We start from the raw sequence: 20,767 nt of genomic DNA, 5'->3' as shown, positions 1-20,767 counted from the left end.
GTAGCGTTGTAGGACTCGGCCTTAGAATCAAGAGGGTAGTCGTCCTCCTCGGGGTAAGAGGTCGTAGCATAGTTGGCGTTTACGGAAGCGACCAGCAGGGCGCCGGCGCTAGCATACTTCAATAGGCGAACCATTTTGACTGACTAATTTTCTTCTTCACGTACAAGCGAATGACTGAAGTTGGACTGATCAAGAGATTGATATACTCACGAGAGGAGGCAAGAGACTGTGTGATGGGAGAGAAAGGGGAAACAAGAAAGGCTGAAAGTTGAACAGCATGGGCTTTATAAAAGAAAAGTATTGCTAGACTCTTGGAGTCAGTTATTATCTTCTTTCATACCGTTCCGGCAACCTGGTTCGTTTGCCAAGATCTCCTCTTCGCGGGTCACTCTTTCGGATCATTGCAGTTTATTTAGAACAACATGCAGGGATTGACAATGCGGACATAGACAACGTCAATTTCGGCCGGGACTGGACCGCAAGACAAAGAACTCCACGAGGCGTGATATGCAGGCACCGGTCAGGGGCGAGTACGATGATGAAAGAAACCCGACGTATTACATGTGACCTAGTTGGACAAGTCAGGCTGAGAACCCGGTCTCGCCAGATCCTTCGATCTAGGAGGAAAAAGAAATACCCGCATTTATGGAATAGTGTATTTTGAAGATATCCTCTTATTGGCGGAATCGTAGATAAACTAGCTGGTTATCCACGCTGCTTAAGCCCGCCTCACGCTATTGACATTAATGTCCTTGGCTTAACGGGCTTCTCCTCTATGTACAAAGGTTAGGTACGTATGCAGAGCTACATACAGCTTGGCTACATCAGTAGAGGGCCTCGGTTGTACACACAAACAACTGTCCAGAGAAATGTTAGCCACTGATATCTCGTTCTTTGAAGAGGAGACTGGTACCCGAAAAATAGATACATCACATACCTGTATGCACGTCACCCATCTTTGTGCTCACATGCCTGTACACTAGGATGGCAAGATGGATGGCAAGAGATATCGTGATTTTGACTCGTAAATCTCATTTATTACCCCTGGCCTAATGCAGGTCTCTTTTACATAGCTAACGCATTTGGAATCTTCGTCGTGACTTATCTGGAATTTACGAGGAGCAGACGGATCTGGGCTAGTGTTAGACGTGGGGAAAATACACCGAAGCCCGAAGCTGAATATTGATAAAAATCCGACGCCAACTTCAAGTCGGGAAATAATAGCGCCCTAAGAGAAGAGATTTGCCATTGATTAGTGTTAGCATTAGTATTGGTACATCAACTGAACCGTAGAAGTGGTAGAAGACTACATCCAATATCACATAAATGCGGAGCTGCGGGTAGAGGTTTTGATACTTGACTGGCCTCGATCAGAAAAAACAAAAACATGATGTTTCACACGACTTATCAAGCTCGAAACCCGGAAGCAGAAGCTCATAAGCGGTAAAACATAACGTAACAAAAAGAAACATAAGGAAATACCCAGGCACGTACTGAATAAAATAAGTGAATTGTCGATCAGTAACGGTATATCGGGATATGGAATATATCGATCACGATTTCAGTTCTTATTATGGTTAGTAGCCGTCGGCCATCTGTTCGCTTTGTCTAAAAAAAAAACAAAGCCGACAAAGAACAAGGGCATGTGCGGTCTTGGTAGTGTTCCATGTGGTATGCATGGCAACTTTCTCGTTCGTACAAGGTGACACATGGTTTACTATATCTCGAGGAAAATAGATGTTACCAGTTGATTGGATTGCGGCTCTGTACCGGCTCTGCTCTCTTTCCTTGGATAGGAAACGAGGGGAAATTATAGCAATCCCGATGTTTATAGTATTTATTAACAATGCTCATAACGGAACATAGCCGAATGTCGGACGAGGATTTTGATTGGGGGTAGCTTTGATGATACTAATTAGGTACCGCGAATAATGGCACGAAGCCTTCTAATGTTGTCGTGGTTGGCCTTGCAACAACCGCCGACCACGATAGACCTCCAGCACTGCTGATTTCGAGCGTGGACGACCACGTCAGCAACTTGGCGCTCCCACGAGGACTGAATGAATAATTAGCCCCCTTTCTTAAGACTGCATAATCATGCCCCGAGTGGCACTTACCATGGGAAGTGGTTGGCTAGTTGGTGCGCGCCAAGTTTTTGTTGTGGTGTCGTAAACTTCGCCGTTGGTTCCGTCAGGATAAAGAACCAGGCTAGGTTGGGTTTCGAGTTTGCCAGTACTTGCCAATCGAGAAACAGCACTTTCATACAGATGAACCAGTTCGGCGATCTTGGCCACCTTTGTGCAATTGATGCCAATTCCCCATGGGGTAATATCCGAATAGTCTGAGCTCAGGAGCGCATCGACCACTTGATCGACAAAACTACCATCGGGGAGAGTGTATCCATCACCAGGAAAGACGCAAGATATCCAAAATGGGATATCCCCGTAGAGAAGTGAAGACGTATTAAAATCATTTGGTGATGCACGCGTGAAGAGCTTTCTGATGGCTTTGATTTCATCTAGTCTGGGGACAGTTTCGAATGCGATGAATCCAATACGAGATCCAAGGCGATCGATCCGGTCGAATAATCGAAAGCGGTCCCTATGCCAATTGAGAAGCTTTTCTAGTGAGTCATGTTCCGCATCGTATTTACCACCATATTCTTGACTTGGAACCATGGTCGCTCCATAAGGCCCGAGACTTAGAGCAATATGAGCATTGGGCACCTTGACTTCCTCGGCAATGTAAACAGCAACATCAAGGAAAGGTACAATATCATCGCGGGAAATACCCAGCGGATGATCGGGAGTTTTGGTTCGTGCGAAGGCCTCTGCAGATACTTGATATGTTGCTGTTAGCAATATATCGACGGGGATACTGCCAAAATCTCTCTGGCACGAACGGAGGGTCTCGGGATCACTAATAAGAAGATGAGACGACCATAACGGAGTATTTTCATCAAACTTGACGCCGAACTTGTCCTCGAGAGATGTTCCTAGCCCTCCATCGAGGAACAAAACGGGTGCAAGCTCGTCCTGTGCCATCTTGTTACTTTCCGTGCGGAACTCTTCCCATAGATATATCATATACCATATATAGGTAGCGTTCAAGTAGGGTAAGCTGAGAAGAGAAGCTAGTCCACCATTGGCGATGTCAGCGAAGACTAGACAGCGAATAGGCTAATTCCTGACGAATCATCAACTTGAAATAGTAAGTTAGACGCGTAAGACACACATGATGTAGGTATCACGTGTATACTGTTTTCAAGAGATCGGAAGGTCGGCATCGTGGGGGAACCTTGGCTGCCTTGAAAGGTGCAAGGCCTTCATCTGGGCACCTGCAGCCCTGGAAGCGGGCACTCACATTGGCAGGGAACACCCAGGAACGCCACATGGATGCACCTGAATGCATTGAGTTTTCGGAGAGGATCAACGGAATTCCCGGCACTAGACATGCATCTTGAACAGATCATTACCAATGGATTGGTCTGATCTGCTCAAAGCCTCCGGCTAAGCTTTAGTTATCCGTTAGCTTATGACCTACTTCGTATGTTGCAATCTTCACAGCCACAGTAACCCGCGTACAATCCCGATATTATATGGGTACATTGGTACATGTCTGATGCTGACGGGTAGAACCCAACCGGCAAAGCGGCATTGCTACTTACATACATGTACGATTCCTAGAAAGTAAGAAAAAACACATTTGACGCGCTGTCGCGGAAATGAATTCAATTTTCCAATTCCATCTTCTCTTCTCTTCTCTCCAATTATAATCATCAATAATTAAGCCTTGCGCCGTTAATCTCGAACGTTTTGTCGTCCAGCGTCATCTTCGCAAGGTGAGGGCGACCCAGAAATAAGCTCCCTTTTACTTTTTATTTATTTATCAGTTCCTGTCCCTCTGGAGTCTGTCATTCGAGTCCTGTGGAGAAGCGCAAGCCCACCACCACTACCAAGCACACTACCAAGCAATTCTCCAAACTACGACCGCCGCCTTGGCATCCATCATCGCACTTCCTTTTCGGAATTTCGAACCAACGAACCATAACAAGGATCTTGCGACTTAACGAACAGGACGGTTTCGTCCGCCTTCGCTCCTATCTTCGGAGCCTGCAGACAACCCGACAGAAAGTACCGCCCTTGACATCATTCGGCATTAAGTGCTTTAGGTAGCGTTCAACGATTCTCTTGCTCGACATGTCTGTTCGCGTCGGAGGGGAGGCCGATTCGACGTCGCATAGCCAAGACCCGGTGTCGCAAGAGGGCGCTAACGGGGTCAATGATGAGAAAAATGTTCGACAGGTCTCCGACGACCATCCAACCCCTGAAGACGGAGCCCATCCGCGTCCTGATGCCAATAATGAGAAGCTAGGCGTTCCTGTTCCTCATAGCAGCACATTCAAGCACAAATTTAAGGAGCAAAAGGAGAAGATCAAGACTAAAACTAAGCCTCCCGGCGGCTTTGATCCTACCCCAATCCCTGATGCTCCCCCGGGTTATACCGTGAAGTTTACATTTCACCGCGCCGAGAATCTGCCTGCTGCCGACCTTGGTACAGGATCGTCGGATCCCTTTCTAACTGCCACCTTAACAACTTCACTACCCAAGAGACATAAGGAAGACCCAGATCTCGTCTACCGGACGCGCACGGTTAGGAAGACTCTTGAACCTCAATGGGAACAGGAATGGATTGTAGCCAATGTCCCATCATCTGGATTCAAGTTGAAGTGCCGTTTATACGACGAGGACTGGCCGGACCACAACGATAGACTAGGCAACGTAACCATTCTAGTCAATCGTGTCAATGAGGATTGGGAGGGCTTCGGACCCGAAGCCAAAGAATTTGAGGTCAAGAAACGCAGCGGTAGCAAGCGTGCCTACATTCTTAAGGCCTGCATGAGCGCGTTCGCTAAGGATGTCTCATTAACTCCGAGGCTATATGTAAGTGCTGTTGTTCTAGGCAAGTCGGATCCGCCTTACGGCCAGCTGTATACCGTCGGTCCAACCTATTACTTCAAGCACTTCTCACCCATGATAGGCCGGATGATGGGCATAAAAGTGAATAAAGACGAGACTAACGACTCAAATGACAATGATGCGAATGCGGCGGCATCTATGTCTCAGGACAATGGCAAGCAGGCGGAAAGGAGGGCTCAGAAGTACGATTTCCAGGCCAACGAAATCCAGCTTGCCGGTCCGGTCCCGGAAAAACTATACCATAGATATGTCGAATTCCGGCCCATCATCGGCCTCTTGTTCAGGAGTAGGGGCCTACGCGGTAAGATTTTGAACAAGGCTCTTCACCACCAGCACCACCGTATATACAATTTCGATAGGGGTACGCTTTTTGGTACGTTCGAGCCGTGTTCAGAGGAGGCTAGTCTTCAATTCCTGAAGATGGCACATTACGACGAAGTTGGGCGGATATTCACGTATGTCATTACTCTAGATGGAATCATGAGGTTCACAGAAACTGGAAAGGAATTTAGTATCGACCTTCTCAGTAAACACACCATGCATAGTGACGCCGCCATATATATCGCCTGCTCCGGAGAGTTCTTTATCCGTAGGCTGAAAAAACCTAGGGTAACCGAGGATCCTGAACCTGGCGAGTCTACTCATCCTGAAGAGCTCATACAGGGCGGACCACCCAAAGAGCCTCCACCGACTAGGCCCGAGTATTACCAGTTGATCATTGACAACGATAGTGGTACTTATCGACCTGATAAGTCGGTGCTACCAGATCTGAAGAAGCTGCTAGAACGTAACTTTCCCGGCTTAGATATCGTGACACTAGCGTGCGATGATCCGGAAGACCAGAAATTAAAGGCGGCCCAGGTCAAGGTGAAGAAGAGGGAAGGCCGCACGGTTAACATGGTGCTGAACCGTAGCCCTAGCGCGAGCTCGTTCAGCTCCGACGACATCAGTGACCTCGAAGACATGGAACGATCTGGAGAAATAGGACGTAGGAGTAAAAAGGAGAGAGTGTGGGACCTACTTGAGGAGCCGAGGCGGATCAAGGAGTTGGCAGGTAAAAAGCACGCAGATGCAGTATCAAGTGGACCGAGCGGCAGTGGCGCGGCCACTTAACGAGTCGATCTTTTTTTTCTTTTTCTTTTTTGATATCCTAACCTTTCTTGAATTTGTTCCTTTCGATTTTCCAATGGGGGGGAATTGTCGAACAACCGCTATACCACTAAAAGGTTATTTGGTAACAGATTTTATTCTATTACATTTTATATGCCGGACAGACATTTTGTCTGACACACCCCCTCAGGTTTGAGGCGTTCGAGAACGGCCAAGCCTGTAGCATGTTATTTGCATTTATTTTAGGCTCTTGTTTGCACGTTGATTCGAACCCTGAGGCTTTTTGGCATCTGTTGCAGGTGATCCGACACACCTAATAGTAGTACAGCGTTTGTACGGCTACCTGCCTCGCTCAATCGAGATTAAGCGTATGAGACTCTTAATTGTCGAACAACCGCTATACCACTAAAAGGTTATTTGGTAACAGATTTTATTCTATTACATTTTATATGCCGGACAGACATTTTGTCTGACAGGAATCGGCTGCCGGCCGCTTGGCATTTCGAGTATAATGGGCGGCTGATCTGGCTCCAGTCACAAAAACGGTCTGACTGGTCACTTTTTATGACGATCTTCTCCACGAATTTTGATTCCCCAGTTGTTTTCTCTCATCAGATGGAACGCGTCTCACGACGTGGGCGTATTAACACCTATGATGCTTTGTAATACCTATTCATACTCATACTCATTCTCACATTAAATTAGGCGAATAATGAACCAATGAAAATTTCCTCTGTTTACCTACATACCTCTATCCATATATTTCTATTCCTCATTCCCGTTCTGTAGTATCGGAATCTAGACTCTGTGGGCCTTCATACATTGCTAACGGATTTCAGCTCCCCACTTGGTCAGGGGACAACAAACATCTAGGCTCTAGCAATATTCGAGACCGCAACCTTAAACTAGCCTCCTCGCCTTAATTACGTGCACCTAGGCGGTAGTGCCTACATTGTGGGCCTACTATGTACCTATGGTGGATATACTACCTGGTATAGTCAAATGCAGCAATGTGCCGCGTCGTTCACCACGTGCCGGCGATTATTTATGTGGTTCTAGACGGTACGTAGCCGAGTCGTTAGCGATGAAACTCCCTTGTAAGACGGATCTTCCATGTTACGCGTCAATAGTAGGTTAAATAACGCTATGTTATAAAAGCCAGCCGCCTGAAGTTCCACATGGCGATTGCCTATAGTGTCCTTAACCCTCAACTATTATTTTAGCTCAACTTGCTATGAAGAGATCGTATGAGAACATTGGTCTTGTTCCGTTCTGTCATAGCAGCTTGTTAGTTTCGAGCTGAATGAAAATCTCCACGGAGGAGTTGTGTAATGGGGATGCTACGGACTCATCGTGCTTGCATGCTTGTTATGTGACCTCTCGTTCCCCTTTCTCCCCGTACGCTTAAGCTATCAATGTGTTTATGAAAAGGAGTCACATTATAGGCTAATAATTGAGATTCTGCCAACTGTTATCCTAAACATGAGACATCATTACCAATATTAGCACACCTTTGGATACGTAGCAACCCGCCAGTTATGATCCAGTCTACCCTGATAGATAAATTTTGGAGTAACCGAGTGTTCGACGTCTCAGTCGTTGATTTGAATAACGAGAGGATCAGTCTAAATCATAATCTACCATATATCCTACCGAATCGTTGAAAATTACCACTATATAAACGGTACATAACTTAGTGGTTTCTGGGGCCAGGCGAGTAACATAATTAAAATAATATTTTAACGGAAATCTACTCCAAAGTTCAACACTACGCAATACACTTAAAGGTCCTTGCAATGCGAAATATTCCTTTCTACTTACAGATACCTAATAGATTTTAAGCTATAAGTACGAAGTATAGTGACTACTCCTAGCCCAAAGTTATATCTATGAATTTATCCCTTGAAACTTCTAGCAGCTGTTTCTATTAACTAATCCTTAATATAGAGTTCTTGTCACAAATTTCTAGGTCGTTCATCAATGTGTCATTATGTTTAACGGAGAACCTTGCCATTGTCGTTGGTACAGTGTGGATAATTAAATGGCACCCATCATGAGTTTGGATCTATCATGGCAGGTTGATGTGCTACAATGCGAGAACGACATACGAAAAAAGTATCTTCGCGTACGAAAAGCTACAAACATTAGTTGATACGGGACTTCCAGTAGATATGAGGATCTAACACTTTACTCTTTTATTCTAGATGTCATGGTTATTATAGGGTAGAATCTCTAATTTCTTATTATTTATTTTAGTTCTTGAGCGCTTGGCCTTCTCACTTCATCATGCGACGATTTTCTAATTTATTCCTAGAGATGAAAGGAATCACGCCTAAGGTATTAATAAGTATTGCAAGCAAATCTTGCCACCCTTAAAACTGTTCGAAAGCTGGTTAAAAGCGCCTACGTTTGGATACCTAGGTACTTGCCTGAAAATCTAATTATCAACTCACTTGTTATTTACATGTCGTATGATACTTTAAATCCGAGCCTTTGGATTTAGCTGAACTATTCGGTGGCCTCCAGTCATGTTTCCTGAGTTGTTATGTTTGATAATTAAGGTGACTAGGAAAATATCCATGACGTGTATCGCATTAATGTTAGTATCAGTGTGGAATGAGTGTCTGGTTTGGATACAGCACACGTCTTGGGAACTACACAAGTACGCATTTGCATTTAATGCCTCTAAAATTCTTTTATACTGGAGAATTCTCTAAGTTGCAGTTAATGTACTACCTTTTGCCAATTTCGTATCATTCAACATTTATCTCTAAGCTATGGACGAGAAGTTCTCAAAAGCCCAAGAGGCCATTGTCTTCGCCCGCGACAACTCGACGTACTACAAGCGGCTATACCAATCAGTGCAGCAGGATGAGCCAGATCTAGAGGACGTGCCAATCATCTACCCAGATGACTATTGGAACTCGGCAAGAACTGACCCTTCTAGTGTCATGACCGGACCATTCACCGCCGGGAATATTTACTGTATAGGCGGACCTAGCAACAAGGTTGAGACTGTCCAACTATCAAGGGAAGAGGAATTCAAGCTCTCTAGGGCTAAGTCTATTTTATGGCAAGGAATTCTTGATCTTGAGAGAGGAGAGCGTATTGCGAATATTATGAGCCCCCATGACCTTCATCTCGGCTTTTGGGATACGGTAAACACATCCAGTGGAATGCTTACCCCAGAGTCAGGAGTTCAACTGTTTATATCAAGCGACAAGACAGTGGACAATATTGCAGAGGAAGTTGAAAGATTCCAACCCAGCGTTGTATTCGGATCGCTATCCAACATCTTTCGGCTTAGCGAGCACCTTGGCGAAAGGCATAGCACATTGCCATCGGTACGAGCCATACTATACCTTGGAGAGACCGTGCCCAGGAATATTACCCGGTCGTTGCATGCTGGATTTCCGAACGCTAGACTGTATGCGCCGCTGTACGACAAACCTCAGCTAGGCCCCCTGGGTTTTCCAGGTGCCATTCCAACTATGATTGACCGGGATATCAACCCGATATATAGGGTATGCGATTATGCTGCAGTCGTGGAAATAGTGACGGATGATGGTGCTGTTATCAAACAAACTGGTGTTAAAGGAAATATTGTCATCACGCATCTAATCCGCCGCCTGCAACCTCTAATACGATATCCTATCGGCGACATTGCAGAATGGGTAGACTACGGTTCTCGAATTTTCAAGTACTGCGGCAAAGCATCGACCAAGATCAAGGTTGCCAACACTATCTTGGACTGGTCTACATTGAAGGATATCACTAGCGACGCCATGAAGACCGACGTCAGTGGACGATTCCAATGCATTCTGCGCCTTCAAGATGGCCGTCCAAAGCTTGTTCTTCGGCTGGCATATCCGAGGCCATCAGAAGCGGGAGAATTGCGCCATAAGATCGAAAAGACACTATGGAACACATCCTCGACATGGAAAAGCGATCGCCAGGCAGGTGCCATTTTATGCCTTCGCTTGGAGTGGGTCGATGATATACTACTTTGCGTTGGGGAAACTGGAGAATTACTCGATGTAGTGGATGAGCGTTAGGAAATATCCCAGAAGTAAATTAGGGTATTATATGCACAACTAGTCGAGGGGACAGAATGTCATTGGAATAATTTCAGATAATAATTATCTCAACTTTTGAGTGCCAAGTTTTATTTTAGCTAGGAGTTCCGTCCCTATAAAATCAAAGCCCTTTATTTCAACACACATCTTCTTATAAACAGGCCCTTTTACGAATTTGACGACCACATTAAACCCCTTATGGATAGTTCTACATATTCTTTTGCTTCTTTTCTATTTAAAGTAGCTAAAAAGCAATCGCTTAGAAGCGGATTAACTCACCTCATTACTTAGGTACTACGAATATCAACGTCTTCGAGTTCAAACTCATCTGGGTGTGCAAGTAACGGCCTTGGGGATCTTTCCCCTTTGGCTATGTTGGTAAATGCAGGCTTTCTTCGCAGCTCTGGGGTGCCTGTCGTATCATCAACAGTCTGCCGCCTCTGCATGGTCGGACGACCATTAGGCTCTTGCACAGGTCGATGAGCTGGCTCAGGTATAGTAGGCTGAGAGGGTACTTGCGTACCAGAGTAGGTACTGGTTGAAAAATCGAATCCTGAGAAATCATCGTCGTGGGGCCGCGGTGGTGGTTGCGAAGTCTGTTCGTGGGCTTGCGTCTGAGCTTCGAGGTCTTGCGTGAACTGTTCCGCATGAGCCGACCTTCTCAATAGTTTAGCCCCCTTGCGGATAGTGTAGCAGTCGTGAAAACACAGTATTATCCCAAAACAAAGAACGATACCAATCATAGTCCCACCGACAATCAACCCTCCTTTCAACATATCTGCAGTATGGTCCTCGTTATCAACAGACATCTTGATTGACGGGTTGTGGTTTTGCTTTGATAAGTATGACTTTTAAAGTAAAATTTGAAGTATGATATGGTGTGTTATTCGTTGTGAATGATGGAATATAATGACTGAGAACAAATATTTGCCAGTAGCTTAACCTACATGATATACTTAAACTATACGAAAGACAAGTTTCGTATCAACTCATATCTTCCCGAAGCCTACCGCTGTTTGAAATCATTTCATACGTTTCGAAACGTGATGTAATGTATACGAATCTTGATATAAAAGCTACTGTGTAAAATTTTCATAAAGTTGCTGGTTGTTAATGAACAGAAGCTTTGTTCTGGGTTTGAACGAGGCGATTTCTATATAACTACATTAGCGGGTGGGGGGGGTCTATTGACATTATGTCAGCAAACGTGTCAGTATAATTACATAATTACACTATGTCAAGACCATGTCAACAGGTCGATACAATGTCAGCAAGGCTTGTTGTACCGATTTCATTGCAGGTACTTACAAGTCAGTACTAATAGACAGTATGTCAAGGTATTTATTATGTCAGAGGTACTGTCTATTTCGCCGTAATTGCCAGGCCTGTTGACGATGTCCAGGTAGCCACTATGTCCACAACGATGTCAGGAATTCAACACGATGTCAGATATTCAACATAATGTCAGCCCCGGGTATATACAGGTTAAATAAAGGCCTGGAGTATGCATATATACTGCAATATAGTAAACTTTAATCATTCGTAATCGTAATGACCTCGTAGTGTAATGGTAAAACACGTAGCCCGTAATCTCGTAATAGTAATTCAACGTAATCTTTTCAATTGACTTTTACATGTGCTTATGCCTGTGCTGTGTATATATAAGTATGTTGAAGGCCTTGTAATTTAATAGATTACAAGACCTTCTATTCTTTTATTTTTTTTTTAATATTATTAGGCCCTTGGGTGGTGACAATGACCTGGCCTGACATAGTCTCGTACGTGACATATATCGATTAGGTGACCGTGACTACCGTTGGTGACGATGTTTAAAAGGCCACTCTTTCCTAATATATCAGTATTTCGAAAGCAATACAATTACAATAAGGTATAATCGTGTACGTACGGTAGCTATTTCAGACCTGGTTATCCTGATATTTTGGATATAATCACCCTTAAGGGTGACTATATTATGCATACTAGCCAATCAGCTAGGGGACTGATTCTTAAGCGGCGCACCACCGACATTATGTCCACACCTTATCACCATTGCTGACATTATGTCAATAGACCCCCCCCACCCGCTAATGTATTAAGTAAGAGTTTAAGAGTAAATACTTTTGATGTAATAGTAAAACCTTGCCACTCGCCTCCTTGGTCGTCCCCTATGTGATTGTATTGCATTTTTCAACACGTGTGTTGGGGTAGGTTCATCTAAAATAAAATTCCAACTTGACTGTTATCATATCTACTTGTGCTTCCGAGGTACGACAGGTCAGATAATTCCCCACTATAGAGCTGCAAGGAGTAGCACCAATCAATGCTCAAGTAAGACTTAGTAATTACCTATCATGGAAAGCTGCAAGCAACCCTGGCCAATCAGGTTTAAAGATGCGCTTTGTGAGACCTTGCTAGTGCCATCGAGTTATCTTCCTACCTTACATACATATATAGGTACCTACATACATACATGCAGTTCATATTTTTGTCTTTTGCATATGGTTAGGAAACGTTTACTTCGGATGCTACTTACGTCGTAGTTTAGGCCCGTACCTTATCTACCTTGGTGCAGTTAATTCCGATTGTAAAAACCTGGTAAGACAAACCACACCACATTACCTATCATCTCCTTGCATAAATTCGTACTGTCATTCATACTGCCGAAGAAATCTCCGTAGATCATTAGTAGTTATATTTTGTTCCTTACTATATCAAAAGCTATGACCAGTGGAGAAGTCATACATAACGTGGAATTAAGACATCTTGGAGTAGGCTTACACATGTACATAGAATGGACATGACATCTTCTGGGCCACGAAGAATCATTCTCCCTAATATGAGAATATACCTAGATAGGCAGAAGTAACTGGAAGACTTGGAAACTCTGGGCTTCAATGCATTATCATGTGGAACCCGGCCGGCCTTTACTAGATGCACGATAAGAAGCGTCTCTCCCCGACTTTGCTCAATAGGAAACGTAACAGCTCGATAAACAGAGGAAGCATGGGATCAAAATACGTAGCATCAATGTAAGTTAGCCCAAGCGTTGTGGAACTACCAACTTCCTCGAGTCTATGTGAATAGCATCGTTGCATCGACCATGTCCGTAGTGACCGACCCAAGATACAAAAAGACTATACCGAACATTCGATGATGGCATTAATGCGGAAAATTCGGCTTGAATTTCAACTAGTAAAAATGTTTACCTTCCAGATGCATGTATCGAACTATATGGGGTACGTTAACATGGGGTTGGGAGTTCGACCTTATTCGGGAAGGTAGCGGATCGTCGGCTTGTGATCTGTTTGGATCGTCTAGAGATCTAGGCACGCACTCGGGGTTACGCTGCTGACTCGTGGGACGCTATTCTATTTTCCGATCGATGGAAAAACAGGGGAAAGCAGGGTATCTCGAGAGCCTCGCGCCTGTAACTTTAGGAATGATGATGCACGTCAGACGGGTCCGTCCGACGGTGATATTCTCCCCCCTAACGAATATGAATTGGCCGGAATTAGTACCGAGCTCTATGATGGTAGCTGATGCACGCGGCGGCATTTCGTACAGCGCTAAATATCTAGGAGAGTGTAATCGAGCTAACAGGTATTTATTGAGGTGCCTTTATGGCCCTTATTTACGATAGCTATGATGGCATCTCTCAAAATTATTGTAGTTGTTGTGGTTGTGTAGTAGGTAACGCTGAGTTGAATCTGGACCTGGCGGCACACGTTGCCGGATACCGTTCGGACTGGAGACGGGTTTATGAGTTTACTTGAAGAGGGTGTGATCTTCACTCGAATGTTTACAGGGGGAGGCTGGGGGGAAGAAGCCCTGCTGGAGATTTCAGGGCTGGTCGTCCAAAGCCATGCTGCCGTGTATTGTCACATGCGCTATCAACTTACCGCACGACACCTGTCTTTGGTACATGAATGATGCATGCATCTGCAAGTTGACTGCGAGTTGTCTGTTAGACGCTGAGGCGTCTTATACAGCATACCTAATACAGCATCGTCGTAATGCGGGGCAGGCGCGGTACTTGCAAGTGATCGCCGAGGGGACTCCTCCGTAGTTTTCGGCTTAGTCCGTCCCGGCATTCGATGAGTAATTAGTCCCTGGTTCGGACGGGATCTTATATAAGCTAGGTAGGTAATTTATAAGATGTGATGTACCAAACTCGATACTCGGATAGGTCAGTGAAGTTATGTATAATATATTAGAGATTAGAGATTGATCACGTTATATATGCCCATGACTTGCTCATTGATAGAGGCTATTTATCAACTTGCGCGTTGCTGATCGCTCATAATGAATACGAATAACGTTATACTCTCTGAGGTATAGTTAGTATATATTTCTATGTATGAGAAAACCTGCGAACTTGCTGCTGTCAATGCCGACCGCTCGGTAATTGCGGCAGCAAGAGCTGATCACATCATGTCGTATTACCTGTAATATAATATAAAAGCCTGCTGGACTTGCCGTGGAATTCCACTCGAGATACTATGTGCAATCTAGAACGAGAAACAAGCTCAGTCTTGGCTTCTTGGCCCTTTATATATTCTGGGCATTGATAAGGAGAACATAAGGGGGCATAAGGGGGGCTAATTACCGGATTAGGAAGGCCGCCCATTGGGCACCACGCGACGTGAGCTCAAGACTACTTCTCGCGAGAAAAGCAACGGCTTGGCGCAGATGTCTGATACAACATCATGATACTGCCTGATAGATTCCCTTTCTCCACGCTATTGGGTTCGATTCTTAGCCTCTGTTGCAACCGGCCGCCCGAATCCACCATATCCTGGGGCTACTTGACCTTATCCTTGCTCCGATCCCCGGTTCGGATCTAGGCTCTAAGTCATGGGTTACGACCTTAACCCTGGAGAGCTTAGAGACCCCAGATGTCCCAAGAGCTTATACCCGCCGCCAATCCCTCCTAACAAATGCGGAAAAGTAACAGTGCCTCTTCATCCCTAGGAAACAAGCTCTACTAACTACCGCGCTTCCCCAGCCCATGATAGCGTTAGGATCTCATCCTGCATGTCATGTTGGCGCTGCAGGGCGGTTGAAGAGCAAGGGTCCTTGATAAGGTACAGACAGCTTCGCCTAAGTCATCAGGGTCCCCTCACTACCGCTGGCCAATACTTCCTGGAGGGCCGCTTATTACAAACTACATCGTCATCTAGCATGTCCGACTATATCGCCGAATAAGACCCTAATGCCGTATAGGAGATCTGCGACTTTCCTACCAAGGAAGGTCATGATCGACGGGCACGAGATATATCGAGGCTCAGATGAAGTCCTCGCCATGATAAATAGTGGCGATGCCCTCGACTTGAGGAGAGATTCTGTCCCTCATCACTCACAGGCAACTCAGATTCATACCCTTACCCCTTAGAAGTTAGCACTTCCACCTTGACTTGCTCCAACATGCGTACCGCCGCCTTCTTTGCTCTCCTGCCTCTGGCATTCGCTGCCCCGGCTAAGCGATCCGCGCCGGCTCCCCTCATCAAGCCCCGAGGATCTCAGCTCATCGAGGGCAAGTACATCGTCAAGCTCTACGAGAATGCCGCTATCACGGCTCTCGACGAGACCATGGGCACCTTCCAGGGTGATGCTGACCACGTCTACAACGTCGAGGGCTTCAAGGGCTTCGCCTCGTCCCTGACGGCCGATCATCTCGAGCAACTTCAAAACCACCCCGATGTAAGTCACACATTAGACCCGTTTATCAAGGCCCACTCAAGATCTAACCAGTTCGCAGGTTGAGTTCATCGAGCAGGATGCTGTCATGAGCATCAACGCCTATGTCACCCAGAGCAGCGCCCCCTGGGGTATTGCGCGTCTATCCCACAAGACTGGCAGCAGCAGCAGCTATGTCTACGACTCCAGCGCCGGTGCTGACACCTGCGCCTACGTCATCGACACTGGTATCTACACTACGCACTCGGTATGCATAACTCGCGGGACTCCTACTGATATTTACTAACAACGCTTCAAGGAGTTCGAGGGTCGCGCTACCTTCCTAGCCAACTACGCCGACAGCTCTAACTCTGACGGCAACGGCCACGGCACCCACGTTGCCGGCACTATTGTAATAAACCCCCTATCCCTGAGGCAAGCCCTTTCGACACGCTAACCATTTTCATCCTAACAGGGCAGCAAGACTTACGGTGTTGCGAAGAAGACTAAGCTGTACGCTGTCAAGGTTCTCGACTCTAGCGGTTCTGGCTCTACCTCTGGTGTCATTGCTGGCATGAACTACGTTACCTCCGACGTCAAGACCCGATCCTGCCCGGCCGGTGCCGTCGCCAACATGTCTCTTGGCGGTGGTACTTCGTCCTCGATCAACAGCGCTGCCAAGGCTATGATCAATGCTGGCGTCTTCTTGGCTGTCGCCGCCGGTAACGACAACCAGAATGCTGCTAACTCCTCGCCCGCCTCTGAGCCCAGCGTCTGCACTGTTGGTGCTACTACCTCTTCTGATGCTCGTGCCAGCTACTCCAACTACGGATCTGTGGTTGACATCTTCGCCCCTGGTATTTATCCCAACCTTATGAGCTAAATATTGACTGTGCTAACAAATTAAAAAGGCAGCTCTATCCTCTCCACCTGGAACAACGGAAACACTGTGAGTTTATTTACTAGTCTGGTTGCTACATTGGGCGCTTAAACTAATTTTCATCCTAGAACACCATCTCCGGAACCTCCATGGCCACCCCCCACATTACTGGTCTCGGTGCCTACCTTCTAGCCCTCGAGGGCACGAAGAGCCCCCAGGAGCTTTGCAGCTACATCGCTTCTATTGCCAGCAGCGGCATCCTATCTAGCATTCCGTCCGGCACTGTCAACAAGTTGGCATACAACGGCGCTCCTTCATAAGGGGATGTGCAGGGATTTTAGTGGCTATTCTATAATAGGATTGCTTTAATGATGCTTGCATGGGACTGTGGTGGTGGTGATAGCCTCATATTGTTGGGCTCCGATATTTTACCGATTGCTGTTTTCTAGTTACTGAGGATGGCATGTAGCTTTCAGAGCTTCAACCCGAACCAATGCTACACAATAGTTCGAAGTCGGGAACCTGTGGGTTTGGGGACATGGTTCATCTCCACGGCTATTCGTATAGCCTAGGAAGGGTAGAAATATACACTGTCATTGGTTACATCTCTTGGAGTATGATTTGCATCTACCATATGAATTAGCCGCGACAGAATAATTGACTAATACATTGAGAAACTCGTCTCCTCGCCCGTGTCTTCAACCCCTGAAATATTTGTGAGATTCCCCGCAAATCGAGTATACATACTGTACCTAAATGAGTGGATGTTTGGAACACGGCAGCCATGTTGCGATTGATGCTCTCCAATATAAGTGGGAATTACTCATGCGCCGTTGGAGCCGACATTCAGGATATATCGGAGAACCGCAACTTATTCGGGATTTCTAGCTCTAGGATCAGCGATCACAGGGAGATGGACATGTTTCGTACAAATTAATAAGTAAGGTAAATCTCCCACCGGGATATGACAATTCAAAGACCCCAGCCATTAAGAAACGTAGAATCATTATATTCTAGGATGACGAGTCCTCGCGAGCACGACACCCCTACACAGGAACGACCACACTACGTACATTAGAAAACCTCGCAGATTTTACACGGAACTTGCGCACCCATTCATACTAATTCTTGGCACAGAAGAGCATTACGGATAGGGCGATTAGAATATCCTAAAGTGCTCATATATAAGCAATGGTATTAGAACATGTATTTATGCTACCAACAAGACAAATAAATAGGGGCTAACTAACTGATTATAGAGTTAAGACTAAACCGGCCGTTAAGAAATATATCGTTAAAGGAATCCAAAGTGATTTTGTGACTCCATTTCGAAGGCTAAGTGAATATTTCCCAAGACATACTAGCTTGAGTAAGATGGAAAACATACATCACTGTCGAAGGAAGCAATTTGTGGGTATGTATTGTTTAAATGAGTGGTCAAGGGAACTGCTGTCAGGTACAGTACGAGGTATCTATCTTAGCAATAATGTGTATATAAGTCAGGCCTCCCCCTTCATTCATGAAGAACTCCAGTTAATCAATGAACGCACTCATACTGCTTATATACCGTATTTTTTCAGCATGTGTTATGAATATTACCAGTAGTGTGTTACGAGGTGAGACCAAGATGCTATTTCGAATTTCAAATTGTACTTCCGCATCCTTACTTAGTAGTTTATTCCACCCTAACAGATGCCTATTAAATACTGACCATACTCACTCTTAACCCATTAGCGTTTCAAAATCTTATATAATACCCTTCACAGCATCTAAAGACGTTGAGTGGATGAAATTAAAGTGCTTTCGGGTTACTCCAGCTTGTTTGACGGGACTGGTAGCCGCATGACCTATGCTATGAAAAGGGGGATGACCTTAGGGGTGCTATTGTCGAGAGTTGAACTGCAACATTCTGAACGATTTAAATATCTTTAAATCTTTCTAGAAACCCAAAATAAATATCCATTAAGAAATTCTCAAAATGATGACTGAAAAACAATTAGCTGATAGTCTTCGTAGACTTTGTTCATGTAGTTATGACGAAATCTGAATTTAAATATTTGAAAGAAAAACAACTATATCATGAGCCATGTCCCATATGCCTTATGTCCAACAAACCAATAATACCTAAATATAAAGCCAGCATGAAGAAGATTAATACCTTTATAACCTAAAGTAAATATCACGAGTTCGCGAGTCACAGCTTCTTTCTCTTTCCTACGTGTACACAGGTACTTTTCACGACTGTGGAGACATTAGAAAGTACTCCGTACCCCGGTTTCTATGTGGATGCCCGAGTTTACGAGGGATATTGTTAGACGATCTTTTTGCCTGGCCATTTTTCGAGATAGGAAGTTCGTCCGTGCGCAGCTCTAAAGCTTTTTATTAAGTACATCTTCTTAAAATAACAGGTCTTACCAAATTCCCCACTTTTAAGAAAAAAGTCAAAATACGTATTTTTTTATATAAAAACGTAAGTTTAAATCTTACCCGTGGTTTTTTTTTAAATCCCCCCCCCCTCCTTTTTTTTAAGCTTTTTTATATAAAAAATAAAACTTTAATATTTTATTTTATTTTATTTTATTTTATTTTATTAATAAAATTAATAAAAAAAAAACGTTAAAAAATATAAAAAATTACAAATTATATTTTTATTTTAATTTTAACCGTTTTTTTATTAAACTTTAAAAATATATAATTTTAATATTTTTAAAATAAATAAAAATAATAAAATATTATATAAATTTTTATTTAAATTTATTAAATTTTTAATTTAATTAAAAATAATATTTAATAAATAATTTATATTTTAATTTATATATTAATTAATATTTTAAATATTTAATTAAATAAATATAAATTAAATTTATATTATAAAATTATTTTATAATAAAATATAAAATATTTATAAAATAAAATTTTAATTTTTATAAAATAATTATAAATAAATTTTATAATAATATTTTAATATTAAATTTAAAATAATTATATTATTTTTAAATTATATATTTTATTTTTTATAAAATTAATATAAAATAATTATAAATTAAACTTTTAAAAAATATTATTATATTATAATAAAAAGTTAATTATTTTATAATATATTTATTTTATTTTAATTTTTACAAAATAATTATAAAATTTCATCGACAAACAGTCGTAAACTTTTAATTCGTCTCGAAATTTTGTTATGAAAAGTAAAGGCCAAAAAGGGATTAAAGGCTAAAAAAAAAAGGGGGGTAAAAAAAAAAAAAAAAAAAAAAAAAAAAAAATTGTCCGTTAAATTTTTCCGAAAAAACCGCTTAAACTTTTAAGTCTTAAAGGCGGTTACCTTGTAAAAAAAAAAAACTTTTTTTTTATTTTTTTTTTTAATTTTTTTTTTAAATTTTTTTTTAATTTTTTCTTTTTTATTTTTTTATTTTTTTATTTTTTTTTTATTTTAATTTTTTTTTTAATTTTTTTTTTTAAATTTCTTTATTTTTTTAATTTTTTAAATTTTTTTTTTAATTTTTTTTATTATATTTAATTTTTTAAAATTTTTTTATTTTTTTTTTTAATTTTTTTATTATATTTATTTTTTAAAATTTTTTTTTAAATTTTTTTTTTATTTTTTTTTTTAAAATTTTTTTTTTATTATTATTTTTTATTATTTTAAGTGATTTTAAACCAGATATTTTCGAAGTAAATTACGCCCGTTTACGCCACGTAACGCATAGTCCGTGTATTTATATTTATAAATTATAAGTAAAATATTTAAAAATATTTGGTTTAAAATTATATTATATTATAAAGATTTTTAATGTTTTTGTTAATAATAAAAAAATTAAATATTATATTTATAATGATTTAATATATTATAATAATATATAAAATAATTTTAATTTTAATAATTTAAAATTAATAATATATTTAATTTATTTTTTTATTTTTTTTATATATTTATATAATATTACCTTTTTATATATTAAATTTTAACGTTTAAAAATTTTTAACGTTTTAATTATTTATTTAATATTAAATTTTATATAAAATATTTAAATATAATAATT

The 20,767-nt window shown here is 42.4% G+C and overlaps 5 protein-coding genes across 5 annotated transcripts; 3 read left to right on the top strand and 2 right to left on the bottom strand.

Moving 5' to 3' along the window:
• Positions 1–1,484: 1,484 nt before the first annotated feature.
• F4817DRAFT_363932 (Homocysteine S-methyltransferase) lies at positions 1,485–3,393 on the bottom strand (the record flags this gene model as incomplete). Its single annotated transcript, XM_049306694.1, has 3 exons — positions 1,485–2,056; positions 2,118–3,035; positions 3,364–3,393. The coding sequence occupies 3 exons, from the start codon at positions 3,391–3,393 to the stop codon at positions 1,916–1,918; spliced, it is 1,089 nt and encodes a 362-aa protein (XP_049153374.1). The 3' UTR covers positions 1,485–1,915.
• Positions 3,394–4,199: 806 nt separating this feature from the next.
• On the top strand, positions 4,200–6,092 carry F4817DRAFT_321624 (uncharacterized protein; the record flags this gene model as incomplete). Its single annotated transcript, XM_049301304.1, has 1 exon — positions 4,200–6,092. The coding sequence occupies one exon, from the start codon at positions 4,200–4,202 to the stop codon at positions 6,090–6,092; it is 1,893 nt and encodes a 630-aa protein (XP_049153373.1).
• Positions 6,093–8,866: 2,774 nt separating this feature from the next.
• Positions 8,867–10,144, top strand: F4817DRAFT_362915 (uncharacterized protein; the record flags this gene model as incomplete). Its single annotated transcript, XM_049306584.1, has 1 exon — positions 8,867–10,144. One exon carries the CDS (start codon positions 8,867–8,869, stop codon positions 10,142–10,144), a length of 1,278 nt encoding a protein of 425 aa, XP_049153372.1.
• Positions 10,145–10,246: 102 nt separating this feature from the next.
• On the bottom strand, positions 10,247–11,410 carry F4817DRAFT_355186 (uncharacterized protein). The gene has a single exon (XM_049305629.1). The coding sequence runs from the start codon at positions 10,972–10,974 to the stop codon at positions 10,453–10,455; it is 522 nt and encodes a 173-aa protein (XP_049153371.1). The 5' UTR covers positions 10,975–11,410; the 3' UTR covers positions 10,247–10,452.
• Positions 11,411–15,499: 4,089 nt separating this feature from the next.
• F4817DRAFT_355182 (subtilisin-like protein) lies at positions 15,500–17,416 on the top strand. Its single transcript, XM_049305628.1, has 6 exons — positions 15,500–15,865; positions 15,924–16,109; positions 16,161–16,253; positions 16,317–16,698; positions 16,753–16,790; positions 16,850–17,416. The coding sequence occupies exons 1-6, from the start codon at positions 15,590–15,592 to the stop codon at positions 17,039–17,041; spliced, it is 1,167 nt and encodes a 388-aa protein (XP_049153370.1). The 5' UTR covers positions 15,500–15,589; the 3' UTR covers positions 17,042–17,416.
• The last annotated feature ends 3,351 nt before the right edge of the window (positions 17,417–20,767 follow it).

This window comes from Daldinia loculata (assembly GCF_022478755.1).
Source record: "Daldinia loculata strain CBS 113971 unplaced genomic scaffold F4817scaffold_132, whole genome shotgun sequence".
NCBI lineage: Eukaryota > Fungi > Ascomycota > Sordariomycetes > Xylariales > Hypoxylaceae > Daldinia > Daldinia loculata.
Note: the sequence above shows the minus strand (reverse complement) of the source record. Positions and strands in the feature narration are given on the sequence as shown.

What these genes read in the sequence shown, in the direction of transcription:
- F4817DRAFT_355186 (XM_049305629.1), bottom strand. Translation starts at nt 10,974, where the DNA reads ATGTCTGTTGATAACGAGGACCATACTGCAGATATGTTGAAAGGAGGG.
- F4817DRAFT_355182 (XM_049305628.1), top strand. Translation starts at nt 15,590, where the DNA reads ATGCGTACCGCCGCCTTCTTTGCTCTCCTGCCTCTGGCATTCGCTGCC. An exon ending in GTATCTACACTACGCACTCG is followed by an intron (nt 16,110 to 16,160) that starts GTATGCATAACT and finishes CAACGCTTCAAG; the next exon opens with GAGTTCGAGGGTCGCGCTAC. An exon ending in CCCACGTTGCCGGCACTATT is followed by an intron (nt 16,254 to 16,316) that starts GTAATAAACCCC and finishes TCATCCTAACAG; the next exon opens with GGCAGCAAGACTTACGGTGT.